The sequence below is a fragment of the Hydra vulgaris genome, chromosome 08 (assembly GCF_038396675.1).
Source record: "Hydra vulgaris chromosome 08, alternate assembly HydraT2T_AEP".
Classification (NCBI taxonomy): Eukaryota; Metazoa; Cnidaria; class Hydrozoa; order Anthoathecata; family Hydridae; genus Hydra; species Hydra vulgaris.
In genome coordinates this window covers 35069253-35089320 of record NC_088927.1, presented here as the reverse complement: position 1 = coordinate 35089320, position 20068 = coordinate 35069253, and the positions used below count along the sequence as shown (strand labels likewise).

Below are 20068 nucleotides of genomic sequence, written 5' to 3'. Positions count from 1 at the left end.
AATGATGAAAAAGAATCCATTTAGTTTTATCAATATTTAATAATAGTTTGTTTAATCTAAACCATTCGGAAATTTTGGCTAGTTCAATGTTTATGTTCTCAACGCGGTTAATGCATGTACTGGAAAATACACGAATTTTGCGTTTTTATAATAAGGTTATGTTTCGCTGCATTTTTTTAACCCGAATAATTTTTAGAAAAAAAAGTTTTTTTTTCTCCTAGCGCTTTAGTTTGTCTAAAATCAAACAAAGTTAAATTTTTTTTTAATTACTCAAGTTCAGATATAAAATTTTGCTTTATAGTTGATGGACCATATCTTGGTATAAAATAGTGCTGCTCTCAATGAAGATAAATCATTAAACTGAGTAAACAACTTTTTCAAACAAGTTTTAAGTTATATGTTTAATTTCTAACCAGTCATATGTCTGCAAACATATTAAAGGTCGAAAAAAATTAGTTATTTCAAGTTTAAAATCTGTTTTTTCCATTTTATATGAAAGTTTTTATTAGTATGAGTGTGAAGAACACACAAATTGACATACGACTAGTTAGACTTTTAAAGTTAAACCTCTTAAGGTTTATTTAAAAGTCTAAGCTCAAAATTCAAACATTACTGTGATATGAGCCATCCCTATTTTATAATGCCATAAAACTATTTAACTAAAATTCCGGTCTTTAAATTATCATAGATTAATATATATTTTTTATTTGAATATACATATTTTTTATTTTTTTGTAAAAAATATATATACATATTTTCATACTCCATCGCAAAAGATATGTTAAGTTTTAAACAATATATATAGATATTGCTTAAACTTAACATATCTTTTAAAACTTAACATATCATATTGTTTAAAAAACAAATGTTGCAGACCGGAAAAAAAATATGTTTGTTATCACCGAGAACAAACAAGACAAAAAAGTTTGAGAACTTGCATTAACGGCGTTGAGTTGCTAAAAAGTGTAAAAAATTTTTTATGAGAAAGAAATAAGTTAGAATCATCAGCAAACATAATTGTCATTAGGTTAGAAGCTTTTGGTAGATCATTAATATATATTAGAAATAGGAGGGTTCCTAATATGGATCCTTGAGGAATTCCACATGAAATATTTAACAAATTAGATGATACGTTATCATCCGCATAAACAAATTGTTTCCGATTATTTAGGTAACTTTTAAGCCAAATTAATATATTTCCATTAATTCCGTACCACTCCAACTTTTTAAAAAGAATTTTGTGATCAATAGTATCAAAATCTTTTGCCAAGTCAATAAAAACACCTAAAGTAAATTGAGAATTTTCAAATGAGTCAAATATATTTCTTGTAAATTGTAAAATGGCATGTTCAGTGGAATTGTTTTTTTGGAATTCATATTGATTGCTGTATAATAAATTGTTTGTAGAATGATGATTATAAATTTTATTGTACAAAAATCTTTCTAAGACTTTAGAGAATACAGAAAGTAGTGAAATTGGACGATAGTTACTTATATTCTCAATGTCACCACCTTTTAATATTGGTATGACTTTTGCTAATTTTAGAGCTTGCGGAAAATTTCCACAATTCAATTGTTTAATTGATATTGAAAAAATCTTAAAGAGTATATCTTTTAAAAAATCAAATGAACTTATAATAATGTTGCCGTTAATACCATCAGGGCCTACTGCTTTGTTAGATTTCAACATTTTAAATACAATTTTAAACTTTTCAAAAGATAATTCAAAAGAGTTCAAGTAAGAGTTTAGAGGGAAACATAGATCATTCATTAAACTGTTTGCTATAGGAATGTTTTTGCAAGATTTGGTCCTACAGATACAAAACATTTATTAAACTCTTCCATAATTTGATAAAATCATATAAAAATTCATTATTATGTTTAACCATGTTTGGCAAAGGGTGAGATGTACTTTTTTTGCTGCCAGTAATTTCTCTTATTATAAACTTTTACATTTTCCTATAATGGTAAAACTTGTTGTATACATATCGGAGTACAGGTTTTGTATCGAAAATTAAGTAAAATTGTATATAAATATGTAATTATCTAATTTATGTAAATTTAAAAATTAATTTTTATATAACGTCATACAAAAAGAATTTTTTGATTAACATAATGTTAAATTTACATAACTAGATAATTACATTTTTATGTAAATTTTCAATAAATTACCGATACGACACTCGTATTCAAAGCTGAAGATATATATGCGCGTGTGTAATCAATTACACACACATGGGCCATGTTTGAATAAAAAACATTTATTTTATACAATGTTATTTATTTCATATAATTTTATTTATTGGATGAACTTAAACACGATTTTAAAATTATATCTGACAAAACTTGGCATTAATGCGGTGAAACAAATTAAGGAACTTGATTTGCTTGAGTTTAATGCAGCGCGCTTTCATCCAAAATTTATATTTATTTGGTCGGGGATTAGAAAACATATTTATTTAGTCGGGGATTTTAGTATCAACCTGATCAATAATGCTTCAAATAAGATTTAATAATACGATGTGATTTCCTTGAGATATTTGTATAAAAAAAAAAAAAAAAAAGCTTGATACAATTTATTTATTAGAGAAACTGAATCAATTTTACAGCTTTAAAACATCTATAAAACTGATATTTAAAGCCAATCAAAAGAATTAATGGATTATGTCAAACATCAGCCTTCTAGTCCTTTGTTTGTCTGATTCCATAAACAGCAGTAAAATAAAAAAATGTAAACAGCACTATGTGACAATGTTTTTTGACTCTTTTTAAAAATGGTGTAATAAGTTATCAAAAATTAAGCCAATTACGAGCTCTTTTTTATAATTGTTATCACTGACAACACAATTATAAAAAAAAACCTCTTAAGTTGTTCATTCTTTGTATACAATTAATTTGTATCCTAAAACTCTAAACGACATCATGACATGAACCGATTTTGACAATTTTATTAAATAAATTGAAAAGATTTTTCATAATTATTTATAAAAAAATATTATATAAAAAATTCCTAAAAATTATCTTATATCCGTTATTAACTGCAGTAATTCAGGAAATCCTGAAAAGTCTCGTAATGCACGAAATTCTATTGTTTTTCGCAATCGTTTCTATAAAATAAAACAAAATAAGTATATAAAATATCTATTAAGAGAACATTTTATTTATTACTGCAAAATATAAATTCTAATTTTAGGGCTTTAATTTTTTGTATATTCGACTCACATTACTCACATTATTCACAAAAAGAACTTTAATCGAATATATTTAATCGACTTTTTTTTTCAACATCTTCGCTTTTAACAAGGCTGGAAGCAACCATTATTAGAGTTGAAAGTTACTTAACGAGAAAATATTAAGTTTATAGAGCAGCACAACGATTAACAGACAACTTAAAAGATTACAAATTTTATGAATCAGGAAAGCCAGATAGAGGAAGCGAATTCCAAAGAACTGATATTCGAGGAAAAAAACTAGACGAATAAGAGTTCTTTGAGCACTTCGAAACAGCCACAGAAAAAGGATGAGATTTAACTGAATGACGAGTAACACGAGAATGAATTTTAGTAGATGGCACAAGAGACACTAGCTCTTCAGAGCAGTGCCCATTATAGTGGTGATAGAGGTTGGCTGCAAGAGCAGGTCCAACTATGTTTACAACATGCGTTTTTGCACATTGTCTAAAAGAAAAAAGACAACATTCGAAGATCCGCCCCAGATATGGCAACAGTATTCCATACAAAGACGGATTTGAGATTTATAGAGATAAAGAATAGAATCTGGAGTAAAAAAGTGTTGAACTTGATAAAGAGATGCAACCTTAGCAGATGCTAGTTTTGTTACGGATTTGATATATGGTTTCCAAGAAATATCGGAAGTAAGAATAAATCCTAGAAGATCAAGGGTAGATGACTAATCGAGTACATTACCGTTCATAATGCTGTAGCAGAAGTGAGATCTTTTTCAAGCTCAAATGCCCCCTCCAAGCAATCAGAGAGTGTTGGCTTCTTGTCAAGACAAGAATAAATGGTAGTATTATCAGCGAACAATGCCACCTTACATGTGAGAATATCTGGAAAATCGTTAATGTAAAATTAAAAAGAGTATACTCTTTTTAATTTTACATTAACGGCCAAGGACAGAACCTTGGGTAACCCCTGAAGTTACAGTATATGAAAAAGAGTGCTGTCCATAGAGGATAACTTTTACACTAAGATTAGAAAGGAAGGATTCAATAATCTCAAAGATGTTACCTGATTCACTGTAAAAAGAAAGCTTATGGAGAAGACCAGCATACCAAACTTTATCAAAAGCTTTAGAAATATCAAGAGAATAGCCTTAACCTCTCCACCTCTCTCTAATGCACAATAAAACCTATCGATTATAACTGTTAGCAAATCAGCTGTAGAACGAGAAGATTGAAATCCATATTGATGATCAGAAAATAAGTTATTAGATTCAAGATGAGAGATTAGGTGTTTGCTAATTAAAGATTCAAAAACCTTGCTTATGATAGAAAGAAGACTAATGGGACGATAATTAGACGAGTCAAATTTTTAACAGTATTTATTTTATTTAAAAGTCTTTTTTCTACTTCATCTCTGTTTTTTAAGCTATATTTTCTTTTATTTTCAAGCTTTATTTTAATTTATGTGTTTTCAATTTCTACTAATCTACTATTAACTTCCAAATGATTAACAAATAGTAAAAACTAGAATGACTTATAAAAAAGATGTCAAGTATTCAGTCAGTCGAAAAATTGTAATAAACTATTAAAGGTAATAAAAAATTGTTATGCATAAAAAATACTTCATAGCAAGATATTACTACAAATGCAGTAGTTAAGTCTTATAACATTCAGAGTATTAGCACATAACAATGAAAATAAAACTTCATAGCAGTCAAACTAACATACCATTAAAATCAACACCTCATAGTATAGTTAATAGCACCTAATAACATTGAAAATTATTCAAGTCAAATAGAACATACCATAAAATTTTGATCAACATTAGTGTTTTTAATAGCCAGTAACCACAGATTTTGAGCAAATTTACACATTGATATAGATGATAAATCCCCATGAGCTACGATTCTACCAAAAGAAATAAATAAATGTAAATTTTTTAATTCTCTTTGAACTAAACAATTTAAACAGGCGAAAAAAAAAAAAAAAGTTAAAACCTATTCAAAGATGCTGCACAAATAAAATATTGTAACTTTTTGTTCTAAATAAAATAAAAAACTTAAATATTGAAATTTTAAAAATATAGAAATATAGAATAACAAATTGTTTAAGAAAAATAATGCACTTAAAAAAAAAACGAATATATACATGGAAGATAAACATGTATATCATACTAATACAAGTTTACTTTTTATTCAGTCATTTTTTTTAAGTCGTAAAATATAAGGTATTTATAAGGTATACTTTATACACAAAATATAAGGTATTTATAAGGTATACTTTATACACAAAATATAAGGTATTTATAAGGTATACTTTATACACAAAATAGTATGAAAAATAAAAACATGTTATCCTACTGAAGCATAAGGTAAAACAATTTTAAATAGTTATACTAAACATTTAACATAACTTCTTTGGAGAATATTGTGTTTTTCACCTAAATGCTAAATATTTAAATATTTAGGTTATAAATGTTTAGTATAACTATTTAAAATTGTTTTACCTTATGCTTCAGTAGGATAACATGTTTTTATTTTTCATATTATTTTGTGTATAAAGTATACCTTATAAATACCTTATATTTTGTGTATAAAGTATACCTTAAGTTATACCTTATAAGTATGATTATAATTATTAAAGGTTTAATTTCATATTATTTGTTATTATTAATGAATACCAGCAATTTTAACTTTCAGATTTATAATATATTCAAAAAAGAATAAAGAACATTATTAGTTGTTTTATAAACACTATGCAAATTTATAAACACTAAACAAATTGAGTTTCTTGGAGTTCCTAGAAAGTTCCTCCAGACCGAATTTTATTAACAAAGCTGCCAATGCCTTTGTCAGATTTCGTCATTGACTGATACTGCTTTTGATGCGTCATTGACCACTTACTGCTTAATGGTCTACTAAAAGATATAATGAAGACATAAAAAGGTGTTGAAGATGAAAACAATCTTATTTGTAATAGGATGTTTCTTTTTGTGTCAAAGAGTGTGTTTTGAAGTATTCTGGAGTTGTGAATGAGTGCAATGATAAAGTATAAAAGTATAATAACATTTATATAATAACACAAAGTATAATAACATTGAAATATGGTATAATTGCCAGATGTATATGTTAAAAAAAGACTTGTTATTCATGCATATATTTTTTCTTGCGTGCTTAGTACAAGGAAAAGGGAGTAGTAAGAAAAGGGTGGGTGGGAATTTTTTATAGAATACACAATAAACAATTTTTTACAGAACACGCATGAAGCAATTTAGTTCAAGTGTCAATAAAGATTTACAAGATTTTTTATAGGTTGATGATTATTAAAGCCTAAAAGTTTTATTTTTATCAGTGACTGATATACTTTCTAATTTTTATGACCAGTTTACACTGACTTTTTTTTAGTTCTGATATATCATTTTTTTGTTGATAATAACTAAAAATTAGAAAACCGTAGGGTAAGGGAGGGTCTTAATAAGTTTGGTGGGTGAGAAAATTTTTCTGAAAATTAATAAACACCCCATCCCATGTATTAAGTACACAAGTGTGTATGTATATACATAAATATATATATATATATATATATATATATATATATAATATATATATATATATATATATATATATATAGTGCTCAAAATGGAGAAAAAAAAGTAACGGGATAGTATTCGGTAAATTAAAATTACCATCCCATCTAATCATTGTTACATATAGAGATTTATAAAAAGGTGGGTTGATGGTCCAAAAAACCAAGTCATTGGATGCTTCAAATTTCTTGAATCTACCACCAAAGAACAGAGAGAGAGAATCGATGTAATTGTTGTTGACCTTAAAGCTCTATGGAGCAAAACATTGAACTTTCCACATGTATCTGATCAAGTCATTTGTACAAAATTAGCAAAACTTTTGAAAGACTATGAGCGCTGTAGAAAGAAAGAAAACTTTAATGCATTGATTGAACTGTTTGACATCACTAAGATTAAAGATAAATAGTTGTGCAAAGAGGATAAGAGCATGTGTAAACAGAAAATTGAGAGCAAAGGCCAGGTTGGTTATTCCACTGGCAAACTTGCTAGTACCACGACCATACACCCATTCAAGCAAAAGATGGTAATCAAAGCAACATTGTCCACAGTTACCAGCTCAACGCCACCTGATTGGTCTAAAAGTAGGTCTAGAATCCAGCTTATAAGAAAACAGCAAAGACACTTCTTGAGATAATAATATTGCAGCATTAACAAGCAAAAGTAAACATAATCTAACATGCATTGCAAGACACCCATGCTAGTCAGCAATATACACAGCTATATACATAAAAGCTGCTCAGGTGAAGAAACACTTAGTAAGCACGCTGGAGAAATGGAGCATACAATTTGGTGACAAACACATTGATGGCTTTAAATATCAGGCAGTGGTCCTCAAGAATTGAAGCAAAAAAAATTAAGTTGACTGCGCTGAAATTGAAAGTGGGGAAAGCTCAAACAATCACAGAAGGACTTCATGATGTGTTAGAGGAATTCAACCTGTGGGGATCAATTGTTATTATTGTTGCTGATATAACTAGTGGGAATACTGGAAAGAAGACAGGCTTTGTTTTTCGGCTGCTCTGAATGTTTGAAGATAAAGGTTACCATAAACCTAAGTTCATCAGTTGCTAACACCATGTGCTGGATTGTATTCTTTGCATTCTCATGTACAATGAGCTGAATGGATTGACTAAATCACCAAACATTGAGTACTTCTTTGTAAAGGATTTGATGAGCAATTATGATAAATTGAAACCAGCCTTTAGCAAAAGTAAAAATGAGATTAAGGAATGATGTTTCTTTACCATCTCAGTTGTGTTTTCTGTCACCACACTGAGATGAATGAGATACTCTTTGTAAAACTTCAACAGATTTTAAACATCAGCAATGCACGCTGGAACTCTCGAGCCATTCTAGCCCTTCTTGCGTTTATTCTGATGCCTGAAACCTGTAACAGGCTGCATAAAATCTGTTCAATCATTTTCTACTTATGAGCTGTCCATTGGTTTAGTGGTCAATTGTTCTATGCTGAAGATTTTGATGAACTATCTGCAGTGCTAAATGACTATCCAAAAGGTCTCAGATGCTTGAAAAACCACTGGAAAACATACGAACCTCCAATCAACATTAATCAAAGCAACCAGTGCTGTGAACATGCAATCAAAGTTTTGCAAGACCTGTATGACTCCTATCGCAACAAGGTCAACCTCCAACTTAAATTCATCATGTACATGATGAATTTAATGACATTATATAAATAATGACATTAATGTAAATTATTGACTTCCTTTTGAGATTGATGACCCTATAAAATGTTGCATATACGACTCTGAAGCTTGTGTTCGTTTTTGTAACTGCTTAAAGCAACCTCAAAAATTAGGCAAAAAAGCTAATAAATGAAAATTTTTAAACCATTTTGTGTGTAACATTTTTTTTATCAAATCACCTTGAAAGTAAGATTTTATCTTATCTTTAGTAAAAGTTCATCAAACTATGATACAAGGAAACAAGGTTGTAAAAAGCCATATATATATATATATATATATATATATATATATATATATATATATTCATTTCAAATCATGCAAATTATATTCATTTTAAATCATGCAAATATAAAATTTATCATTAAATCATAAAAATGCATAATTGATTATTTATCTGTAATTAAATAAATAATTATTTTTTAATTACATCTAAACTAATATTAAAATGTTTCACTGGATGATAACGTCTTAATTACATAAAGCACATGAAAATAATTTATTTTTATTAATATAATTAACTGCTAAATAGTAATTACAATGTTACAAAATCAGGGAATCAGTGACCTGGGTAATTATATATAGGATTTTTCAGAAATTATTATCAAACAGAATTCCCCATATATAAATAAATTGGTATCCTAGCATGCTAGTCAATATTCTAAAAGTTTAAATTTTGACTCATATGATAATTATATAAATATAGACTTAAAAAATGCATACATGAAATATACACATTTAAAAAAAAATGCGCACACTGATAAATAAATAATTTTAATATCAAAAAATAGAAATTCAAAACAGAATACACAAGTGACAACCTTTTCACCAGCCTCATTGATTTTTTTTAATATTTCAATAATAAGAACATTAATGATCTTGTTCACTTCTTCAACAAACTTTGAACCAGCACCATATAACTTATCATTGGATTCAACTAAATTTTAATATGAACTTAATTTATAAATTAAAAACAACATAGTTTTTAAGAATGTTATAGTTTATAAATGACTATATATAAATGATTACATTGTTATAAATGAATATATGGTTCCCTAGTTAAAAACTACACAATTTTTAACTAAGGAATCATATAGTCATATATACTTCACATAGTCATGGAATCACATGGCTATATAAATTCATGAAACTACCAATAGAAATTCATGAAACTACTAATAGAAATTCATTAAACTACCAATAGAAATTCATGAAACTACCAATAGAAATTCATGAAACTACCAATAGAAATTCATGACTCTACCAATAGAAATTCATGAAACTACCAATAGATTTAAATGTCTCTTAAGTATTTTTGTTCTGACTTTTTGATTTTATATGGATACGATCTTCACTTTTATTAATGCTTGAATTAAAAACATTGATGTCTAAGTCTAAGTTAAAAACATTTATGTCTGAGAAAGAATATATAACAAATTTTTTTAACTTTTTGTGAAAACCTAAACAAAAACTTAAAAGCCTATAAAAAAATTGAGGAACATTTTTATGACTCTATTGGTAACTTTATGTCTTGTGAAGAATGCAAAAAAAAAAATGAAAAAATTACATTTATGACAATGATGCTAAACAATCTTTTTGTGGTTATGTAAGTGAAACTAAACATGTGTAATTATGTTAATATTTTATTTGTGATTTTGTAAGTGAGATTATGCAAGTGCAATCATGTTAATAATTTATTTGTGATTTTGTAAGTGAGATTATGCATGTGTAATTATGTTAATATTTTATTTGTGATTTTGTAAGTGAGATTATGCATGTGTAATTATGTTAATATTTTATTTGTGATTTTGTAAGTGAGATTATGCATGTGTAATTATGTTAATATTTTATTTGTTATTTTGTAAGTGAGATTATGCATGTGTAATTATGTTATTATTTTATTTGTGATTTTGTAAGTGAGATTATGCATGTGTAATCATGTTAATATTTTATTTGTGATTTTGTAAGTGAGATTATGCATGTGTAATCATGTTAATATTTTATTTGTGATTTTGTAAGTGAGATTATGCATGTGTAATTATGTTAATATTTTATTTCTGATTTTGTAAGTGAGATTATGCATGTGTAATCATGTTAATATTTTATTTCTGATTTTGTAAGTGAGATAATGCATGTGTAATCATGTTAATAGTTTATTTGTGACTTTGTAAGTAAGATTGTGCAAGTGTAATCATGTTAATATTTTATCTGTGATTTTGTAAGTGAGATTATGCAAGTGTAATCATGTTAATATTTTATTTATGATTTTGTAAGTGAGATTATGCTTGTGTAATTATGTTTATAATTTATTTGTGATATTGTAAATGAAATTATGTTTTGTATAAATATTATCAAAATAACAATTTTTTGATTACCTTTTTCCACTTTAAAGATATACGATTCCTAAAATCATAAAAATATATTAAAATATTAAACATGAGCTTAAGACATTGACATTTTAAAAGAGCTAGCAATTTATTGTATTAAAGATAAAACTTCTTTTTATGTACAAACTCTTTGTATAAATTTTAAACGACTCTTCAAAGGATTGCAGATACCCTTTATCTAAAGTTATAGTATATAATATATAAAAATGACTATAAAAACAAAAACAAATCAGTGTATTAATTTCTTTTGATGTAAAAATCAGAACATTTGTTTCTGAAATAATGTTGCATAACTATAGTCACCCTGATTCACATATCTTTAGGCATGCATTCATGTCTGAACTGAAGCATGCATTCATGTCTGAACTGAAGCAAACATTTATGTCTGAACTATTCACTTTCACTTTGTGAACTTTTTACTAATCCATTCAATATTTTTCTAATTCATTCATTATTTTACTGTATTATTCATTATTTTGAATTGACTGTGAAAACTTTGACAATTGACTGTGAAAAATTTAAGAATGTTTTATTTTCAAAACAAACTTTCCCATTCAACTTTTTTACATTTTTGATTTGTATTTTTTTTAAAACTAATTCACTACCAACAACACAGTAAGCAACCACTATTTATCAGAGAACAAGGAAGTTGAACAGAGAGAAATCAGAGAACAAGGAATATTGTTAAAGAGAAAGAAAGCAATAAAGATGACTTATCTGTAAATTGTATGAAAACATAAAGATGGAGATTCTAAAGCATTGATGTAAGAAGAAAAAATATGAAGGTAGAGATTCTAAAGCATTGATGTGAGAAGAGTAAAACATGAAGATGGAGATTCTAAAGCATTGATGTGAGAAGAAAAAAACTACAATAAAAGTTTTTAAAACATTAGGAGATTAAAACAAAGGAAAAAAAAAAGTAAAAAGGACTAAATGATGATTTAAAAGGCAAACAGGATAGTATTTGTAGAATAGAGAAAAAGATGCAACCTTGTGACAATGGAATAATGGCTCAAAGAGAGAAATCAGAGAACAAGGAATATTGTTAAAGAGAAAGAAAACAATAAAGATGACTTATCTGTAAATTGCATGAAAACATAAAGATAGAGATTCTAAAGCATTGATGTGAGAAGAAAAAATATGAAGGTGGAGATTCTAAAGCATTGATGTGAGAAGAGTAAAACATGAAGATGGAGATTCTAAAGCATTGATGTGAGAAGAAAAAAACTGCAATAAAAGTTTTTAAAACATTAGGAGATTAAAACAAAGGAAAAAAAAAAGTAAAAAGGACTAAATGATGATTTAAAAGGCAAACAGGATAGTATTTGTAGAATAGAGAAAAAGATGCAACCTTGTGACAATGGAATAATGGCTCAAAGAGAGAAATCAGAGAACAAGGAATATTGTTAAAGAGAAAGAAAACAATAAAAATGACTTATCTGTAAATTGTATGAAAACATAAAGATGGAGATTCTAAAGCATTGATGTGAGAAAAAAAAAAATGAAGGTGGAGATTCTAAAGCATTGATGTGAGAAGAAAAACATGAAGATGGAGATTCTAAAGCATTGATGTGAGAAGAAAAACATGAAGATGGAGATTCTAAAGCATTGATGTGAGAAGAAAAACATGAAAATGGAGATTCTAAAGCATTGATGTGAGAAGAAAAAACATAAAGATGGAGATTCTAAAGCATTGATGTGACAAGAAAAAACATGAAGGTGGAGATTCTAAAGCATTGATGTGAGAAGAAAAAACATGAAGATGGAGATTCTAAATCATTGATGTGAGAAGAAAAAATATGAAGGTGGAGATTCTTAAGCATTGATGTGAGAAAAAAAACATGAAGATGGAGATTCTAAAGCATTGATGTGAGAAGAAAAAACATGAAGATAAAGATTCTAAAGCATTGATGTGAGAAGAAAAAACATGAAGATGGAGATTCTAAAGCATTGGCTACTTTTACTATACAGGTCAAGAAGAAAAAAGAAAAAAAAGATAAAAGAAAAAAAAGATAAAAGAAAAAAAAAAATATAAAAATGTAAGCATCATTAGAAGAAACAGCCCAGATATGAAAACAGTATTCTATACAAGCACAAATAAAAGATTTGCAGAAGTAGAAAATGAAATCGGGAGTGAGAAAGTGGCAAACTTGATAAAGAGAAGCAACCTTAGCAGATGATAACTTTGTAATAGATTGTATAGTTTCCATGAGAGGTCTGTAATGAATAATAATTTGTAAAGATGTAAAGTAGAGTCTATTAACTGATCATATGCTGTTGTTACAGAAAAGAGATCATATTCAAGATTTGCTACCTGTTATAAGCAATCAAAAAAGGATAACTTGTTTTGCTTGTTGTCAGCAAATAGAGCTACTTTAGATGTAACAATGATCATCTAGGTCTTATTTAAAAAATTCAGAAAACATTTTGCAAAATAAAATCCAGAAAAAATCCAGAATTATTTTCCTTAAAATTGTTTTAAGTTAGCTTTAAGCGGATGGATTTCTCAGTTTTTTGAAACATTTCTTATTTTTGGTATGGCTAATGACTGAAAAAGGTAAAAAACAAATATATTGCAAAAAAATATTTTTAAATTTGTATTTACGGAAAATATTTTGGGAATCTAGAAAATCTGAAAGTTAAAAATTATATCCGGAAAGTTGTAAATAAATATCTAGAAAGTTATAAAAAGTTGAAAGAAATATAAGGAATTCTGGATATCTGCATAAAAAAAAGGCATTTAGAAAGAATCAAAAATTACATTATAACAAATTCTGACGTAATGAAAGAAAGACATAATCATTAGAACCTTGGGTTTAAAAAGAGGAATAGAGAGATGTTAGAATGTTGATACAGGCAATATTTTATCTTTCAAAATCTATGAACAATTAATGTTGTTTTCCATTTAAATAAAATTTTTATATATGTGTGCGTGTGTTTGTGTGTGAGTGTGTGTGTGTGTGTGTGTGCATGTGTGTGTGTGTGTGTGTGCGTGTGCGTGTGTGTGTGTGTGTGTAACATATAGATATTCAGTTTTAACTAAAGATGACTAGTGATAATGGAAATATTTTTATTAGTAAAGTGGCTTTAAAAATTAAAAAGTTTGTTTTGTTTATTAAAATATAACCCTAACTAAAAAGTAATAGAACAGATAAATAATTAAATATAACTAAACCAATTGCTATTTCAGTTTAAATTACCAATCAAATCAAAACTCAACCAAATCTTACTAATACACACCTAATTTAGGTAGTTTATAGGTTCAAATCATTAGAAACAATTGAAACTTTATATTAATGAATAAAGAGAACAAATCTAGTGATTAACTCATATTTTTGATTTGATAATTTTATGTGAATGTAATTGTAAACTGATGTAGTGAAATGTGAAGATAATTAAAGAAAAAAGTTATACAAATAATTTTCAAGTTTTTTACCATAAAGATGAAGACAAATGAAAAACACAAAAAAATTCACTCTGATTCATATGCTTATTAAGTGACTCATATGATTATAAGGGGTGACTCATATGATTATAAAAGGTGACTCATGCTTATACGAAGTGACTCATATACTTATAAGGGGTGACACATATGCATCTAAGGTGTGACTAATATGTTTATAAAGGGTGACTAATATGCTTATAAGGGGTGACTCATATACTTATAAGGTTTAGCCTTTATGCACTTAACTGAAGTAAAAAATGTTGGTCTTAAAAAATTGTCAAATCAATCAATGCAAATGCTTTTTTAAAAATTGATAAGTAGGTAAACTAAATAAAAAACATTTAATAGCAGAAAGATGTATTTTAAACATAAAATACATCTTTAAGATTCTCTAAAAGAAATAAAATAACTATCTACCATTCCTAAAAGTCAAAAAGCGGACATGTACTCTAATATCTCCTAGACAAATAAATATTTTATAGCTATCTAAAATAATTTTATTTTTTCACTTTATTTTTCAAAAACACTTTAATAACTTTGCCTTAACACTTCATTAACATACACCATTAAAATTTCTTATTGACAAATTCTTACAACACTTCATTAACATACATAATTAAAATTTTTTATTAACAAATCTTTACAATATCTCATTGACTAATCTTTAATAAATTTTTCTTGCATAAAAGTTCTTTATTATTTAATGCAAGCTTAATGTAATCAGACTTTTACATTTTTTCTTAAATATTAAAGTTTAATTATTTTTATATTTAAATCAGAAAATTATTATTAATAAATATAAACTGAAAAAAAATCTTAAATCTGACTTGATTTTTAGAGGTCATTTTTTCTGTGAAAGAAATTACTTTAATCTTTAGTAATAGTTACATTATTAATAAAAAAACTTTTCCTCAATATTTAATAAAATATTTTAAAAACTTAGTAAAACCTAGAGACTAAAACTAAAAAAAAAACTTTAAACTTTACCTAGGCAACAACTATTTTACCTGGGCAAAAACTAATTTACCTGGGCAGCAGCAGAGAGTATACAAATTGCATTTAGATAAAGTTTGCATTTAGCATCACTAGAGTCATCCCATATTATCTCTTCAAGAACATTCATTAAACCTCTGACCAAATACAACACACTATGGTCAGGATGATCCTGTAATCAGATATTTTTGGAGCATTACAACACTTTTACTTTAAAACTATTTTTAAGTATAAAGATGTTAAAATTACATACATACATAAAGAGTATACATATAAACACACATATTTATATATATATATATATATATATACATATATATATATATATATATATTTTTGCATACTTTTATTGCATGAAATGCCATTGATAACATATACTGAAACAGCCATCTTTAGGGAAAAAGAAAGAGGGGAGTTCAGAACATACATACATACATACATACATACATACATACATACATACATACATACTGATTTTTTACTATAGCGTACATAGATATACTGAATTTGTACTGGCGACACTTGGATATTAATTTTTTTGTTTAATAATTCTTTGGGATTTTTATGCAATAAAATTATTAGTTTTTTGTATAAGCATGTAAATGCACCCCCGCCTATATGTTGTAGGCATTTTATGCTATACCATATTAAATTCCGTGTTGTTTTTAACTTATCCTTTGTATCCCATAGGTATTTTGAAAGCCTGGTTGTGTTTTAAACTCTTTGTTTTTAAACAATTGCTTGTGGTTTGCCTATCTAATTTTTTACATGCACTCTGTTGAACCTATAATTTTTTGTTGAGTGTGTTTGGGAATGTATTTATAAATTACATTTGCTTTTTGGCAATCTCTGTTCATAGGGCAGATTTATTTGATAAAAATATATGTACTGTATGAAATTGGTAACTAATTTATCTGCATATGTATTTTAGCAAGATACAAGTTGAAATTGGATGAAGAAAACTCCAAAAAGATTTTTTTCATGAACTTGCAAGCTGTTTTAACCCCAATATCCAATATTTCTTTACTACAAAACAAAACTGATTCTTCATAACTTTTTCATTTATAACTAGGAGAAAAATGATGGTCATTGCTATCTATGGAATGAGAGGGAGTGAGGAGTAAATGCTAAAGTGTTTGCATCACTTATTGCTAAATTTATTACTAGTGCATTTTTTTCTTTAATGTGTCAATTTACAGTTATAGATGCCCATATCAAAACAGGAATACAACAATTGGCTAATTACTCAATTATTATTTTAAATGGATTACAATATTGCAATTATGGAAATGTTTTTTGAAAAAGGGCACAAGCAAAGATCATAAACTCTGTGTATTCCACAATTAAGTGGCACATTAAAGACAGAGATGTAAATGTCTCTGCAGAATATGTAAACACGTGCAAGCTTGCACATAAAAACTCTCAAACCCTGTTTGCTTTAAATACAATTTAAATCGTGTTTGCTTTAAATATAATTATAATTGTATTTGTTTTGAATACAATTAAAATCGCGTTTGCTTTAAATATAATTAAAACTGTGTTGCTGAAAACAAGTCCTGTGAAACCTCACAAAACAAAAATAAAAGTTTATAAGCATCTATCAGAAAAAAATTAAAATGCCATAATGATGAATCAAAATCAAACATCAAAGCTGGGGAAGTAGATAAAGCAGATGAACAAAACTTAATTTGAAAAAACTAATGATATCAGAGGTGTAAATTCATGGTCGCCTGACGGTACCAAGCAACCAAAAAAAGTAACTTTCTAAAATAATAATAAAAGTATATTTTGAAAGTCACAATGCCAAAGTTTTCTTTCTGCATTTTTCTATTATTAATTAGAACATAAGATAATTGTACGAGCGCTTAAATTAAAATTAAATAAAATTAATTAAAAACTAAGAGATTTTATCATTTAAACAAAAATACTATTTTATTTTTATACAAATTTTATATATAGATATAAAGTAGTAAAACTAAATTTGTTAAATAAAAAAAACTTTGACTTGTTAAGAAGTGCTACACAGCTCGCATTTTGACAGGTTTGTTAAGAAGTGCTACACAGCTCGCATTTTGACAGGCTTGTTAAGAAGTGCTACACAGCTCGCATTTTATATAGGTGTTCAGTAGTTTTACGTTAAGCAAAAACTTTTTAATTCTATTCTTATTTTAAATTATCTTTTAAAATTGTTTATGTAAAGTTTATTAAAAAAACATTAGGTTGATAAAAATAATAATATTACAATAACTTACACTACACTAATTTACACTATACTAGCCAACACTACAATTAACCTACAATAAATAACTGTGAACTTTTTAAAGAAACAAATTATTTTATAAAAATATGTTTTAATTAAAAGATTTTAAATTAAGTATGATTTAAAAAATTTAAATTAAGTTTTAAAGGAATGTAAAATAGTTTTGCAATTTTTATTAAAGAACTTTTTTTCAAATCATCTGCTAATAGACAGATTCCAAGTTCCAATGATGTTATGTTACAGCTATCTGACAATGACAAAATATAAAATTTCAAAATAAAACATAACTTCTATTGCTTTTTCTGGTACAAAATTTTTTTTTGCTTTGGAACATGAAAATTTTTATGTTTGTTTGCTTGTTGTTGTTAATCGTAATGTTTTTTTTTCTTTACTTAACAAAACAAAATTAAAAAATACAGATGTAAGTCTTGCAGTTGCAGAAAAGGTTTATATTGGTTTGACTAAAGCTCTTTTTAAGCAGCTGGAAAATGATGGTAGAGGTCAATACTGCTGTGTACCAATATGTAAAAATTTTAGGTATTAAACATAAAAATAAGACAAACACTAGCTTACTTACTTTTCGTAAAAGCAACCCTCAATTGTTAAAAAATTGGATTAGTGTATTTACGGGCAAGCTCAATTTTGTAATTAACTTTAATAAGTTGTTTTTGCAATTCTAATACTTTTAAGTTCATGTATTGTTTATTAAAAAGGAGTCTAGGGTCATACAATGGAGAGTATATATCACATTTTTTTAATTTCTCTCTTAACAATTGAACTCGTTATAGGAGCTTTACTTATATTTTATCACCAGGTAAGCCCCATTGTCATTGTTTACTTGTACAAGAAATTCAGTTAGGTCTTTTATAAGAAATTGCATAGAGTAATCAGCTAACTATAACAACAAAGCCATTACATGGTTAGAACTATAACAACAAAGCCATTACATGGTTTCCACCCAATCCTGTTGGGCAAGAACAGTAAGCAATCATAAATTGGGAGGAAATTTTTGATATGTGTGCAATAACGTTGATATGTGTGCAATAACGTTGATATGTGCAATAACGTTGATATGTGTGCAATAATGTTGATATGTGTGCAATAACGTTGATATGTGTGCAATAACGCTGATATGTCGCAATAACGTTGATATGTGTGCAATAACGTTTTTCTTTTTTCATATTAGCTGTACACAATCTTTTCGAAATTTTTTTGGAAAACTTTTTTTGCAGAATATGTAGATATTGTGTCTGATGAAATAAAACGCTCCTCTTGGAATTTTCTACCACTTAATTTACAATAATTTTAAATTTCCTTTATGGTAAATAAAGGCATTTCATTCAAGCTTTTGCCCAATTTGTTTTGTAACAGATACTTTTGATTTATAACTTTGTAACTTTATATGGTATAAAAACATTCCTTTTATCTAAACAACCATTTTCATATAAATCTTGAGACAAAACAAGAGGAATTGCTTCTTCAGTATTTAAAATATCATTTAAAGTAACGGTTGACATCTTTTTTTAAATTATGATAGCAAATAACTTTTTTACCATCTAAAATTTTTGTCATGATTCGTCTCGGTTTCAGGTAGCCGTAACATTACATCGTTGGAATTCAGGATCTGTCTATTCATAAGGTAAAACATAAATCTCTCCATCATAGATTATAATATGCAAAAGCATATTAAAACTTTTTTTTACTTATAAAAAGGGAGAAGTGTTTTTGTTTAAAAGATTTCTTTTCACAAATATTTTATATTGTGAAAAGAAGTCTTTTAAACAAAAACACTTCTCCCTTATATATAACTTATCTTATAAATATTGATATTGAATTAATAAGAAACAAAAAATATATTTTTTGTTTCTTATTAATTCAATATCTTGTAAGTTCTTTTGACGTAATATATTTATGAATGTTTACAAATATCTTATTGGCAACTGATAGATTATATCTATATCTATTGTTTATAATCCTTATTAGTACTACATTAAATACATAAAAATTAAAATAAATATATAAATTGCGATAAACAAACAAAAGATTATGTTAAGTATAAGATTGTTTTAAGAAATAAATTGTAAGGAAACATAAACTTTTTCAAAAACCGAATTTAGATTCTATCAATAACTTTTGTTATATTAGTTTAAATAATTTTTAACACGGTTTAAAATTAAATTTAACAATAATGCGGTACTTTAAAGTACTTCTAAAACATCAATAGTTTTCAGGGTCCTGTAACAAATAAGATCTTAACAATTACAACATTTTAAAAGCAATTGTAAACTGCTTTTTATACTTGTCAATACGTTGTCATTGTAAAAAAGAGCGCTTATTTTAATAAAATAATCGCTCAATTCATGTTAAAAAACAAATGACGTATATATCAGCATGTGCATTATCTGAAAGTAGAAAAGTGAATGTTATCAATAGTTTACAATATTTTATTTACGCAAATAATTTCTATCATACACTTAACCCTTTATTTTTTTATTTATTTTATCTAATTG

General features: G+C 26.7%; 1 protein-coding gene across 1 annotated transcript in view; it reads right to left on the bottom strand.

Moving 5' to 3' along the window:
- Window positions 1-2928: 2928 nt before the first annotated feature.
- LOC101234303 (VPS35 endosomal protein-sorting factor-like) overlaps window positions 2929-20068 on the bottom strand; it is a 114194-nt gene continuing 97054 nt past the window's right edge. Inside the window, exons 29-34 of the mRNA XM_065803542.1 lie at window positions 15333-15470; window positions 10849-10876; window positions 9295-9410; window positions 5182-5225; window positions 4990-5092; window positions 2929-3107 (exon numbers count right to left, since the gene is read on the bottom strand). Of these exons, the coding sequence (XP_065659614.1) occupies window positions 3018-3107; window positions 4990-5092; window positions 5182-5225; window positions 9295-9410; window positions 10849-10876; window positions 15333-15470 (519 nt within the window). The 3' untranslated portion in view covers window positions 2929-3017. The remainder of the gene's footprint in view (window positions 3108-4989; window positions 5093-5181; window positions 5226-9294; window positions 9411-10848; window positions 10877-15332; window positions 15471-20068) is intronic.